The sequence below is a fragment of the Falco naumanni genome, chromosome 3 (genome assembly GCF_017639655.2).
Source record: "Falco naumanni isolate bFalNau1 chromosome 3, bFalNau1.pat, whole genome shotgun sequence".
Classification (NCBI taxonomy): Eukaryota; Metazoa; Chordata; class Aves; order Falconiformes; family Falconidae; genus Falco; species Falco naumanni.
This window is the reverse complement of record NC_054056.1, coordinates 12,763,187-12,777,669: the sequence shown is the minus strand read 5'-3', so window position 1 is coordinate 12,777,669 and position 14,483 is coordinate 12,763,187. Positions and strand designations below refer to the sequence as shown.

The window sequence follows — 14,483 nt, the reverse complement described above, 5'->3', positions numbered from 1 at the left end:
AAACCTTCAGAGACATAATCATCAGTCCTCTGTGAAAACAAGCATCTTCATTTTGTTTTGGAGTTTTTCCTGTTTTTTTATGTGTGTAAGGTGAAGAAAATATAAAAAAGCCATTGGAAACCTGCACAAACAGAGCTGCTGCCCACAGGGCCAGTAGCGTGGACAGCACAGGGACTGACTCTACACTCTGAACCACAAAGAAGCTCCTAGGCTATGAGTGCACCATGAAGTCAATCAACTATCACTGTGCATACAATAATCAGAAAAAAACCCAACTTTGTTCCCATTTGTCATTCAGAAACATGAAGTGTTTTATTTTCAAGCCTGCATTTGTACGTGACTAATGAGGGAGACCCCAGTACGAGGAAGGCTCCATGCAGAATGTTGGCCTCTGCTTGCTGCACACAACAGGAACAAAAGCTCAGCCCAAACTGCTATACAAATACATCAGAACAGGGGAAAAAAAGTTCTCCAGTTCTGTCACCACAGGAAAAAAAAATGCTCATAAGCTATCACTCCTAATCAGGATGCAGAAGATAAGAAACTTCTTTCTTCTGCTGCATCCAGAAATCTCTGCAGCTGCAAACAAAGCTGACAATAACTGGACAGGCCTATAGGCAATGGAAATGACCCACAAGCACAGTGACATTTATCCTACGTGGGAGAATCAACACTCCCCCACTTCATCTGAACCAAGCAGTAGAGGGAACAAATGAGCTGTGCAATAATTTGAATTGAGTTTCTCTAAGAGAGCACAGGAAGATAAGACTTGACACCAGCAAAGCTCTTCTACGCTTCCCCAAATTACTGCAATTTCAGTCTTGTTCTCATTTCCAAGCAGGTTTCATCCAAGCCAGAACCAAATTAGATAGGAATAGTTTATGTGAGACACACAGAGAGATTCTAAAACAAAAACAACCCCAAAAATCACATCTCCCTAAGCAGAAAAGCAACTTATTCACATTTTTTAGCCTGGAGAGCAGAATGTAACATCAAACTTACAGAGAAGCAATAATTCTCACAAAAGCAAGCCCTGCACTGCAAACCTCCTTGGGGAAAAACCCCATGACCTAACAAATCTCCACTGGAGGCAGCTGGCAATAAAGCAGCGACACCAAAGGGGAGCAGACAGGAGTGCTGCGGGGAACAAGGCACCCATGCAGGGACAGGCTCACAAGTAAAGGAACAGAAATACAAAGGCCAAATCCAAAGCAAAATCTCACTGAAACCAGGAGCCTGAACACCAGGACAGCCTTGGTGTCAACAGGCAGGCTTGCAAAACCCCCACAAACCCTCACAAACACCCATGTTGCCCAGGCTTTGCTGTCCAAAACACATCTCTGCTTGCCTACAGAGATAAACCACCCAAAAAAAAAAGGGTCCTGAGCAGGACATGCACAAGGGATGGTAGACCCCCCTGCAGCAGGGCAAGCACGCCCAGCAAGACTGCTTAGTGCAAAGAAACAGCATCTCACTGGCTTCCAGACCAACTTTTACTTGCTCCGAGGCACCTAAGAGACTTCAAGCAAATGACTAGCAAAACAATGCAAAAAAAGGAGGGTGTGGGGGGGAAAGGAGTGAGAAAAAATATAATCCGCTGACTCCTACCACTGGCACAGTCTCAGCCTTAATTACGCAGCCCAAGCTGGGCTCTTCAGAGCTGAACTTGCACTTCAAGCATGCCTTCAAAACCATACCACTGTGTTTCCCCTGAAGAAAACACCAGGCCCTTGTGGGGAAAAGCTACTCTGTGCTGGAAACAGAGCCTAGACGTGGTGTGGGTGCCCAGAGTCCCGCATGTCCCAGAGGGGAGCTCAGAGAGGGACAGATCTGGCTGAGCCCTTGCTTACAACAGGCTGCAGTCTGTCCCCACCACTGCCCTGAGGCTGACACTTTTCATGCTTGTCACAGCTGAGGAGTGATTTTTCAGGAAGGCTTAAAGAAAATCCATTTCTCATTTATTCAGCGTTTATTTATAGCTGCAGAAAAATTGTCCAGTTGCCATTTTGCGGTCAGACACCCAAACAGTCTCTGAGCTCCACAACCTCTCGCTTGGCTCCTGCTGCAACAGCTCATTTAGGAGCACAAAGGGCCAGGCGCAGGTCTGCAAACCTTACCTGCTGGGTCTTGGAGGTGCTCAAGAAAGAACGGTTACTGCAAAGCAACAGAAAATGGGGCTGTTATGCAGAGCAGAAGCAAGGCAGTACACCTGGCTGCTTTGCAGGTATGGTTCTGCCTTGCGACTGTGGAGACAGCACAAGCAGGCAAGGCACGCTGGCACAGGTGATCCCTTCTGGCATGTCCATCCACATCACAGAGTACCCTCCCCAGCTCTGCTCCAATTGCCAAAGTGCAGAAGAGGTAAACCTTAAATCTGACATATTTTGTTGATCAGGGCAACAAACATACATACAAAACCCTAATGCTTCTCAGAGTGCACAGGCATGCTGAGAGCAACGCACTCACAGGTGCTTGTCAGCCCAGCCAGGCTTGGGCTTGCTGCTACAAACACGAATTAGGACCACATCTCCCTCCTAAAGCCCCAGAGATGTTAAGCTCAACACCACCAGGAAGGTCAGCAGCTAAGGGAACCAGGGCTTCCCTCAATGAACATTTCAAGGCTCATCAGAAAAGAAACCTGTACTCCACAACTCAAGCGAATTCTCCTCCCTGCTGTCATAACTTCTTTCTTATTGCCTTTGTTTTTTAAAAGCAGAATGTTTCCACAGCCAAAATGTCCCATTGTCCTATGGTCACACTGGTATGGGAGGAACCAAGAGACTTAAATCCAGGCAGCTTCCCAGCCAGCAAGCACATGACAATCTAGAGAGCATCACAAGTCCCCAACCTACAGAATAGCATTTTCTGGCTTCAAAAGGTCCACAAACCACAGAACCATGAAGAGCCAGAACAGTTATATTCTCATTTTTCCATATACAGAAAAGGTACACAGGGCAGTTCATGCAGCCTGGTATGAAAAATGCTCCATCAGAAACAGCCAAGGTGAGGAGAGCAAGCACAGTGCCATCTTCGCCCCGTAGCAGCCACAGGTGGTTTTTTTGGGTGTGGGTTTTTTTTTGTTTGTTTGTTTTTTACGGACCTTGCAGCATCATGCAGCCAGCATGACTGCCTGCTTGGCCCCACCACAATAATTTCCAAACCCCACGTCCTCCTGCACCACTGCCACACCAATACGGACATAACCTGCTGTTTCTGTGGTGGCTTTGAGCTGGTACAACAGCCAGTGTCTGGCTACCATTGTTCAGAGCCCAGAGTATCCTTCAGCATTAACTAAGCACGAGATTCAAATATGCCCTCCAACAGCAACGAAAGCATCATTCATCAACGATGACTGCTTTTAAAGCAGTACATCGCCAGGAGAAGTGCTGCGGGGTGTCACCCATAACCTCCTCGTAACGCTCCCCACGAGCAGCCTGCTATACACAGAACAGAGCAGATGCTCCACGGCAAGCCCTTGCCGAGGGCTCAGGAAGTCTATTTTGGGATCTCATATGTCAGTCGTTTACAAGTCGATACAGTTCCCAAAGCAAATGTCATAACAGGAAGAAAGAAATCAGTGCTGGAGCTCTCCCACAACAAAACGAAGATGTTGTCAGGGCAGGACGTATACTTCTTCACCTATGTGCACAAGCAGCTCATTCTTACAGGTGCTCCTCTCCAGGGTGTTGCTCAGGTGAGCACTTGTTGCCCTCCAAACAACCAGGCACCAGAGCCCTAGTTTCCCGTGAAATAATTTCATAAACGGGGCACAAACTACTCCAGCCCTCCGCAAGGTGAAAAAAAAACTCGTACCATTTATGCAAGTAAACACACCTACCTCCTTCTGAGAGGCATCAACTTCTCTGCACTCTTCCAGTCTTTTCAGCACAGCCTGGGCATCAGAAAGGGCCTCAGAGAAAACACTTTCATATCGAAGAAAGAAATCCAGTTTACAGCTTTTACTCTCTGCTGCTGTGTGAGAGAAACAAGATCAGTTATTTGCTAATTGAAGGGATTCACAGAAAGCATGATGTGATTGAAAGGCATCGGTTTGTAACCAGCACATTGGCTATAATAGGGAAACAGTGACTCACAAATCCCTTCTGAAGATACCACACAGCCTGCAAGGAAAACCAACAGTTTATTTAACACCAGTTATAAATGGAACATTTATTTTAAACCCAGTACAGCCTATTTTTTCCTCCCATGCTGAACAGGAGTTTAAAGGATAAGGTAGCATTAGCAGGCAACTCTCTTACTGTTATAAAGATTGCCTTATCAACCTCATGTACTGAACTAACGCAGATCTCACCGCATGTCAGATGCAATCACATGCATGGGTGAGAAACTCACTACTGCTCTGGTAAAGTGATGAGCATTAAGCAATTGCAAAGGCTAAAGGAGAGTATTGCACAGTGCCAAAGGAAGGAAGTCCCTGCAGAAAAGGGGAACATATTGGCGCTGCTCCCACCCCATGATAAACTAAAAAGCACCAAGGAAAAGACCCCCCGTAACAGGACAATATGAGTCAACAGAGTTTGAAATAATAGGTAATGCTGTGTCCAGACCTGTGAAGTCTCACCTAAATCCCTCACTCCTCCTTCCTCCTCTGGAGGCTCAGCAAGCTCCTCTTCCACACAGCCACCCTGCTCAGCACAGGCAGGCTCATCAGGATGAGAGCCTGAATCCTCCTGGAGGGATCTGGAGTCACTTGACATTGCATCCTGGTGAACCCAGGTGTGATTCACGGTAAGTTCCTGGCCAGGAGGAGAAACATCTGCTTCCATTTCTGCTTCTACAGGGCCAGGAAAAGGGGAAACTCTCTGAGGGAGGAGGGTATCTATTTTTCCTTCATCGGGTTTTTCAGACTGGGGCAGGTTATTAGCTTCAGCGTGGTTTCCAGATGAGTCTGCTGCCTGGCTGGAGACTTCTCTCACTACCTGGTCCTGAGTAGAACAGCTGATGAGGTCCCTGAGGAGGTTTTTGCAACTAACAGCCACATCAAACATCTGCAGACTATCTGCCACAGCAATAACTTTGGTGAAATTGTGTTTCCCCAGTGGGAGCTTGCCACTGTACATCATCTCCAGCAAGAGCGCAAACTCCTCAGGGGTTACTACAGAAGCATCGATGGAGATTGTATCTGTGCTGTCCAACAAGGATTTGAAAAGCAGGCTAGCAGCAGCCAAAACCACTTTGTGTGCTCTAAAATGAACATTTCCAATGAAGACGGTGCAATCACAGAACTGTTGCTCTTTGCAGAGAGCGTACAGCTGCTGCAGCAGCTGCTTGCTGTAACTGGGAAGCTCCATGCCACAAGGGTCTACTGGCCTCCTCTCACTGTGGTCTCCACACTGCTTTCATAAAGCCCAGCTAGCAGGAAAAAAAAAACAGAAGAGAAAAAAAAGGATCCTGTTAGCACTTTGCTCAGAGTCAGACAGAAAGAAAGAGTAATCAAAAAATATTTTTCAGTTTACACCTCCTAGTAGTTTACTATACTGCAGTTCAGTGGTTATAGTAAGAGGCCCCATTCTGAACTCACACTCCCCAAATTCAGCAACTTGGCCTACTAGAACTGAAGAGCCTAGATGCTGTTCAAATACAAATGCTTCAGAAAGAGCTTGGCAATGAGTAGAGTCCTAGGAGCTATAAAAAGGAAGAAGAGACTCCCTGATGTGCCTCCTACCATGCAGCTCAAGGAAGAGTGAACACGCTTCGCACCAGGTACCGCAATGCCAGGCTTTGCCTGCATGCAGAAGCTGGAGCTGATGCTGAATTCAGCAGCTGGTTTGAAAAGGGCAGGTGGGGAAGCAGTGGAAGAAGACCTGTTCAGACCATCTAACAAGCACAGAGGAGAATCTGAGGTGTTGATTTTGACCCGCAGAGCAGCGAGTGGTTTGGGACCACTTTTGCTCCCCACATGACTGCTAAGATCAGCAGGGGCACAGGACAGTTAAGAGATAGTGGTCTGCTTGCAGCCCAGGGCCTTCAGCATCTCTCTTCTCCGCACACCACAGTCCTAACTCATCGATTTACAAGCCTTCTAGCCCAAGCTGTAATTTCTTGCAGAAGTCCACAGCCCTAATTCCATCTACCAGAGCCTCCCGTTTACTTTTTCCACCCTGTTCCAGGAGAGAGAACAGATAGGACATCTGCCAACAGAATTTTTATCTGCGGGATATCTGCAGGTTTTTTCTAAGCTAGACAAGATAAAGATGTTACTGCCTTGTCTACACACTAGGATGCCTAACACTGGTGCTGGCAATGATGCTGAAACAAAACAGCATGAGCATTAGTGGAAGAGCATCAGATGGACACGATTTACACTACCCTCGTTTAACATCTTTGCATCCAGCTTCCCACTCTCTTGTAGAGAACAAGAGTAATATTGCCTGTCATAAGGGCATGAGCTTTAACGAGCTGATGCTCATATACCACCTTGAAGCGCTGCCTCATACAAAAGCAAGCTCGGAGCAACTCCCCACTCACACCAAACTAAGTTGCAAGCAGACACTGGGCACCGGTTGAGCTGGTGTCTCACTCCCACGAGGCACCAACCCTTCTGGAGTTCAGACTTTGTGGGAAGCAGGACCTCCTGCCCACAGGCAGGCAGGACTCCAGCTGTCCTTCCGCATGGTGCTGCCTTCGGTGGCTGTGGGAAGACAGGAGGAGCCAAGAGACATCACTTCATAGCAGAGCTACAGACAAGCCATACCACCCCTGCATGAGAGCTCCCCTGCTCGGCCAAGAGCTCCCCTGTGCTTTAAGGCTGAAGTACTGTGTAACTTGCCTTTCAATCATCAGGATAAGATCACAGATGGTTTTGACATCACCTCAAAGCAGAGGTGTCACGCTCTCCATCTGAGTAGCTTTGAAGCAAGAGCAGAGGGTAGATGAATCCTTTTCTGGAAGGCTGGGAATCCTAAGTAGTCGCCAATACCCCACCCTTCTGCTTCCCAGGAGCCAGAGCTTCTCCAAGCGCATCACAACCGATGGCTGTCTGCTCTGCAGCTCATCTCTGCTGCTTTGCAAGTACCAGATCCACCCCCTCACTCCTGCACAGGGCTGGCCACCTACACTTCCAGCCTATTAAACACACAGGCTCTGCTATCCTCCCACACCATTGTAAATCATGAGTAACCGAGCTGCCATTGTCAGAGTTGCTGCTGGCCGTGGGAGAAGAAAGAGACCCGTTTCTTTTGCCAGACTCAATGTAATGGTAGTTTTAGTCCACCCACTCCTTCCCCAGAGCTGAAGGACTTCCAGTATCCAAGACGAAATTGGGTCTGCTGGTTAAATAATAATAGCTGTGGCTCTTCCTACAAAAGGACAAGCAGGAAACATCAATGTCCTGGAAAAGATGTCTGCTCACTTTGCCATGAATAGCCTTCTGCATAAACCCACCGCTTCCACCGTGGCAAGCTGCAAGAAGCAGCAGCACCGTCTGCTCCCTCTGTTCCTGGCAAGAATATAGAAGACATATTTGCCCATGACAGCTCAAAACAGTAAAGCTCTAAGCAGCCTAGCAGCACCTCCCCTTCTTTATTACAGCAACTCAGAGCAGTGGAAAATGTGTCCCGAGCAATTAGATCAGACATATTTGCTAAAATTTTTACTTCTTTAATTACAGGGACCCAAAGATCCAGTACTGCCAAAGAGAATAGACATTTTTTAATGAGGGGTGATGGCCAAGACCATCCTCAAGGCAATTGCCCCCCACTTAGAACACACTTCAGGCTTTTATTCAAAGCTTATGGCCAGAAGGGACCACCACCAGTAATCTTATTTCTCATCTGTCACTGCCTCCTAGATTTCCAGACTCAGTAATTTGGGTTTGGCTAAAGCTGCTCTTCCAGCAAGACGCCCAGTCATAAGAACTGATTTTCAGGGGGAGGACCCTCCACTGCCACAGTTATTCCAACTGTTAAATTACATGCCTCGTTTCTTACCCGAATTTGTCTGGCTTCATCTCCCAGCCACCTTCTAGACAGCTTTTGGGAGATATGGCTGTGGGACTGGACTGAACTGGGAACCTCTCTGAGAGCAGCAACGAGCCCTAAGAGAGCACGAGCTATCTGCCTCTGCCAGCACCACTGGTAAGAAAAAGCCATTTGCCACTTTTCCAGCTTAAAGCTGCTTCTCAGCATCCTCCTTGAAGCCAAGCTCACTGGAGACTTTTTATGAATTTCAAACTTAAGGTAAAAAATGGTTTAAGCAGGTTGCTTGTGGGGCCTCTAAGACCTGAGCCACACAAGCACTGCCCTCTTCCAAAATATCATCTTACTTGAGTCGGAGACAGATATTCGCTCATCTTAGCTGCACAATAAATGGGCTTTGCAAAACTAATCTTTTGAGGAACATCAGGGGACATCTTAAGCTCCATCCTGCCAGCTTCCCAGGGAGAACACCAAAGGTGGCTTAGAAGTTTTCATTCCACCGCTTTCCAGTGAGACAGCAAACTCAATCAATTTGAGCCAAATTTTCAGAAGTGCCTAAAATTCTTAGTGCTGTACTTGACCACGTGTCGATAAATGTCCTCCTGTCACCCTTAAGCAACAGTTATCATTTGTGAGTGCTCTCAGGACTCCCACTTCAGCAAAGAAGCCCCTCCCCCTGAACATCCCAAGTACAGGAGGCCCAGAATGGGTCTGCACAAACATTATCCTCTCCAACATTTCAGCTCTTTCTTCCTCTTCCCAGGTATTTCTGTCCTCGCCTACCTCCACAGTTTGAGGGGATTGTGCCTTTTTCTTTAAGCTACATTAGAACAGAGAAAAGATTTGCTGATAGTGACAATGCTTCTTCACAGAGGAGGAGGAAATAGGAACACCCGATTCCATCCACATAACTGAAAAGGAGTTTCCAAATTAAATTACTTTTCTTCATTATTCATATAATTACTTCCATCTAGATTCAACAGATTCAAAAGCCATCCACGTCACTAGGTTCATCAAAAGATAATTGGAATTTAGGACTAAGCACTTCAGCAATTAGATGCTACAGAGATAGGTGTTCCAAAGATGCACAAATGAGACCATCCCTCCCTTGCAGTTACGATGCTGCCACAGTACCCTCACACCATCAGAAAGGCCATCACAAGGCACAGAAAGAAATTTAATGTTGCCATGACCTTAGAAAAAGGATTCTGCATGCCCCTCACTGCCGTAATTAAGGGCTTTTACAAGGTGCTGGTCAACACACCTGCTGGCATTAATGAAATAATGCCAAAAGCTACTTCCTGCATTAATTAGTAGCATCTCAGTGGCCAGCTTGAAGATGCATCCCATGTCTGAAATTATTCCTTGGAATGTACATGGAGCAGGCTTTTTTTAGGGTAAAAAAAAAATAAATTAAAAAGCCAACAACTATTGCTGCACTGCCAAAAAATTAAGCAATACCCTCACACAGCTTTTTAAAGGCACAAACCCGCAGCCTTGTGCTCCCTCTGCTGCTAGCACACTGCAACGCTCGGACAGCTAATGAAGCTTCCTAAAAGCAATCTGCATACCCAGTGCAAAAATAGAAGCGATCAATTCCTCTGCAAGCTCCAAAAAGCTAAAACAAAGCAGGCAGGAAAAAAAAATAAAGTGGACAGAAAGCGATAAGCAACATGGAAGAATCCAACTTCTCTGTCTCAAGTAAATGCCATTTACGTTAGAGCTGACTGGAGGGTCTCACAGGAACAGCCCACCAACCCTCCTGTTCCCCACGCTCAGCTTTCTGCCCAAGGGAGCTAAATCCAAAGTGGTCACTGAAGTAAGCGCAGGTCCTGGCCCAGGAAGGCTCCCTGTCCCTGCGAGAGGAGCTCACCCTTCCTGCACGTCCTCAAAAGGCTCGTTTCACAAGACCCATGTACATCAGTAAATGCAGCAGGACAGAAAGCTGAGATTTGTTCTCTCATATTCCTTGGCCCTGCAGTCCCCCCGGGGTACGACAGCAGCCTCCAAGTGATGGGCAACTTTCTGGGTTTAGCTCTGAGGCATTAAGGACAACAACAGCCTTAAAATCAGAATCTGAATACTTTTTGTGTATGTTTACCAGTTTCCTGTTTTCTTGTTACTAAGATGATGACCTTACAAAGACGGTTATTTGAAAGGCAGAAAATCACATATTGCAATTCAATTTTCTTACCTCTCCCACCAAAAATAATTCAGTCTTTGAAGTGCTGAAAGAAGCTGAGGGATCATTACCTTTCTCTGGGGTGCTCTGAAGGGCCAGAGCAGGCAGCTTTCCCTAAGGATAATGTAAAATCCAGTACGAGGAGCCAGGGCACACCAATTTGGTTTTCAATCTATTTTGTTTCAGTTCAGAGCATCAACGCAGACAGATAACAGAGGAAAATAAGCAACACTTTGACTAAATTCAGCGCTCCACAGTCTCTAAAGGCAGCGGAATATACCGCTCAAAAAACATGCAATGCTTTGGCTATCTGTCTGCAATGATGCGCTGACTAGAAATATAATAGATTGAAAAACGAACAGTTGTGCTCTAACTCTTATCAGCAAGTTTTCCATTTCTCTGCAAACCAAAGGCTACCCCAAGAAGAGAATGAAATCACACAGTGGAAAACCAGCACCAACTCAAAGCAACAGCTGAAGTTTGCTCCAGTTGTTGCTCATCCACGTTTCACTGTGCCCAAGAACACTGGACGTGCTAATTATATTTTGCAGGTTCCCGTAACATCCTCAAAAAACAAAAGCTGGATATCTGAACTCTTCTTTGTCAGGTAGGTTTACATCAGAGCAGATTGCATGTTGCAATTTATTAGCGGGTTTTTTTAAAAAACAAACAAACAAACAAACAACCCCCCCCCAAAAAAAAAAAAAAAAAAACACGACTTTGACCAGCTTTTGCAATCCATTTTGCTGTCCACAGAAGCACAGAAGACATTTGTTCCCGCACCCAGGAGCGGACAAGGCACAATGCACCCATACGGTGCCTTGGTCCAAAGGCCTCTTCAAGTACACGGGGAAGGAAAAAAAATCCCCACCTTTAAAATGACACTTCTCAAGCATTGGTCAGCCAAACCAGGGACCAATTCCCTCAGACCTTGTAATAAAAGTACACAGAATTACCTTGAGCTGAATCTATTGAGAGACAGAAAGCCAGGAGGCAACTGGATTTCCAACCACTGTCATCTATAGCTTCAGCCCATCAGAGAGGCACCCCCACAGCCCCAAAACTCCACTAAAGCACAAGGACCTACAGCAACTCTTCAAACATGAGCGCAGCTGCTTTAAAACAGACAGAGAAGGACGCTGCAACATAAAAGCCTAACGGCATTTACCCCAAGAAACCAACTCGCTTCCTCCCGTCGCCTGGAAGGCTTCTATAACTGCTGAGCTGTGGTCTGGGCAACAATGGACACATTCTCAGCACCTTCTTTAAGCAATATGTTTGGCAGTTAACTCAAAATATACCAGAAAGAAAGTTGAAACAAGAATGAATGAGCAGATTACAGAAGCTGGGGTGGTCGGCTGGGAGAGGACCTCTGTTCTGGTCTGTACTCGGACAGGCTGCTCCTGCAACTCCCTGTCCTTGGACTCGAGTCTGAAACCCAAATTACTCCTCAAATGCAAGACACCTGGTATCTCTTAACCAAAAAGCTGCAGAATCATGCTGCCTGGTGTCACATTGGGCCAATAATCCAGGTGTGCCAGCCTTCCTTTCTATCACAGGTGAAGAAATTACTGCCAAGACACGCCCGCAAGCCTGGCCCCCTCTGGGGAGGAGGTGGGCTTTACTGACCAGCACCCACCACAGCACATTCCCATAAAACTTCTAACTCGACCTGGGAACAGGCTGCTACAGAACAGGGCAGCAGCTCTGTCGAGCTGGTGACGACACAGGAAACTGGCTCAGACTGCTGATTTCTTGGCACAGCACAAAAAAACCCTTATTTATTTGTCTCTTGGTGTCTTCCAACCCTCACCTCAATGAACAGATGTAATTAGCGGTCCAGAGAAAGGAGAGGAATCTGCTGTGGCAAAAGATGTGGAAGAGCAAGATGATTCTCTTCCATGCCTACCTTTAAAGAAACCCACTTTCCGGAGAGGTTCACAGGTTCTCCTCAGCAGGGTACACAACTCAAAGAGGCCTTAAAGCACAGCTAATGAGAAACATTTTTGGAGGCAGGGGGAAAATGTCAAGGGAATCCAGCTGCCAGGCTTTGGCTCACAAGTCGAACCAAAATTCCAGCAGAAGCATCACTGCTTTTAAGCAAAGGTTACCAAAAGAAAAACCCTGCCTTACTTCCCATGCAGCCATGCAATCAAGCAGCTCCCTTTGGCAGCAGGTACACGCGTAGTGTTTTAAATAAGAGGAATAGCGGTCCTCCCATATTTTTTTCCCCTCTTTTTTGGCCACCCATGGTGCACCTACCAAGCACACCTTGACTGAACACAGCGCTGCCGTCGGGGGCCACCTCCTGGCCGGGCTGCGGGCTCCCCTCAGCCCCCTCGCAGGCTCCGCGGGGGCCAAGCCCACCCCACGGGTGAGGGCGGGCGCTGCCGGTCCCACAGAGCCAGGCAAGGGCCCCCTCCCCAGCACGCCAGAGCCCCCCCGGACCCCCCGCTAGGGCCTGGCGCCGAGGTGGGGCAGCGAGGCCAGAGGGGCAGGCCGGGGGCCCGGCCGGGACACCCAGTGGGGTGGCCTGCAGATAGGGCGGCCTGCAGATGGGCCGAGCCAGGCGGGCCAGGCCCTAGGCCGCCCCCACAGCGCGGCCTCCAAGCCCCCGGCCCGGCCGGCGCCACCGCCGCCATGGTTACCTTTATTGGGAGCGGCGCGGCGGACACGGGAACAATAAAGCTTCAACAACAGCCGCCCCCCCCTCCCCGCTCCACCCCTTCAGCGGCGCGCGGCCGCCAGCCGCCATCTTGAAGCGGCAGCGGGCCCGCGGCACGTGATGGAGGCGCAGGGGGGGGGCGGGGGCGGGGGGGCTGGGCATGCGCAGTGCGCTCGCTCGCTCCCGCCCGCCCCCGCGCTTCCGCCCACTCACCGCGGCTGTGAGGGGGGGGGGGCGCGTCATGGCTGCTGCTCCCGCTTGGGCTCCCACTCGGAGATCCCTCGGTTAATAAAACGGCGTTCTCCTGGGGCAGAGCTGGCGCCCATCTTCTTAGGAGGGCGGTGACAGAGTGCGGGCCCTGGGCGAGCAGCTTGGTGGCTGTGAGGAGCCTGCTGGGCTGAGGTGGGCCCCGAGTGGGAGCCCGGCCTGGCTCTGGGTCACCCACCCGTGGGCTGGGTGAGGGGAAGGGAAGGCTTGGGCCGGGCTGGGCCTTCCAGAGCGGGAGTTATGGGCATGCTTTGGAGGTGCTAGCTGTGAGAAGGGAGCAGGGCTGAGGGATGCAATCCTGGCAGTGGGATCCCATCTTCCTTCTGCTCTGTCAGCTGCTTGCCCAGCTGCTAGCCCTTGGCTTCGTGGCACGCTGCTGGAATGACTGCCCAATCACTTCTGGCAGCCATCTCACCACTGTAGTGAATGGGTGGGGTGGGTGGCAGGGACCCCCAGCGTGTATGGCCAGCCCCAGGAAATGCAAGGGGCAAAGGAGTCACCAGATGTTGATGGCCACTGTGCTTTTCAAGGTCCTGTGTGTGTATGTACACCACGCATTAGCCTAGGTAGGGCAGGATGGGTGGGAGCAGGCTGTCCTTGCTGAGCCTGTGTGCAGGCGATGTGCTCTCAGGGCAGAGGTGATGAGACCCTAATTTGTATTTCTGTACAGATGCATGCTGGCATAGCAGGGATGCTCCTTGTTCCTCCCCAGGACCTTGGTGTGTTTATGTTCCCCGTCTCTCAGTAATCTGACCCAGCCTGTAGCTCAGAGAGGGCCTCTGGGTGCATTTCATTTCAGCAGGCTGAGACCTTCCAGATGGCCCCAGTAAGTGGGACTGCCCCCTGCCATCAAACAGCAGTGCAGGGAACAGTCAGAGGCCACCGAGTGTCCCTGCTGGCCTCGCTAAATCACAGCTGTGTGTGGATCATGCCCTGGCAGTGAAGATGTGATCCCTCTCCTGTGTGTTAACGTCGAGTGGGTGTTTTCTGCTTTCTGTGTGGTCGTACAGTGCCAACATGCACACCTGAAAGCTGCTGGTCCCTCTGTGCACAGCTGTCACAGTGCACTGGGGAAGTTTTGCCTGACTTATGTCACTGTGGAAACAGAAAGGTTTTGGCTCTATTATGCATGACTTTTTTTTTTTTTTTTTTTCTTAAAAAATCGCCAGGCAGTGCCGTGAATAGCAGGTTCAGGCATCCCGTTTGTATTCCCAGGCCTGGAAGGGGGTTATCTGCTGCCATCTGTTGATGGATTGAGAAGACGACCTAATGAGCTGACTCATTTGCATAAACAAGTGCTAATTTCCGGATAAGCGCATGGAGGCAAGTTGAGTAAGATCTTCGGCTATGCTGCTTTGAGACGAGGCTGTGTGTGACCTGGTAGAGAGCAGCAGGCAGGCAGGGCCCGAGATTGTGGGTCCTAGTGACTGTC

The 14,483-nt window shown here is 48.9% G+C and overlaps 1 protein-coding gene across 5 annotated transcripts in view; it reads right to left on the bottom strand.

Annotated features, from left to right (window-relative positions):
- Nucleotides 1-12,889, bottom strand: part of ZBTB40 (zinc finger and BTB domain containing 40) — a 38,724-nt gene extending 25,835 nt beyond the window's left edge. For 4 of the 5 annotated variants that reach the window (XR_005826832.1, XM_040586453.1, XM_040586455.1 and 1 more), the window contains exons 1-3: nt 12,768-12,889; nt 4,583-5,373; nt 3,839-3,972 (exon numbers count right to left, since the gene is read on the bottom strand). Coding sequence is in view for 4 of the 5 variants with exons in the window: in XM_040586453.1 (XP_040442387.1) it covers nt 3,839-3,972; nt 4,583-5,312 (864 nt within the window). In the remaining variant the exon portion in view is untranslated. The remainder of the gene's footprint in view (nt 1-3,838; nt 3,973-4,582; nt 5,374-12,767) is intronic. The other variant, XM_040586454.1, reaches the window with a different exon arrangement.
- Between the last annotated feature and the right edge of the window lie 1,594 nt (nt 12,890-14,483).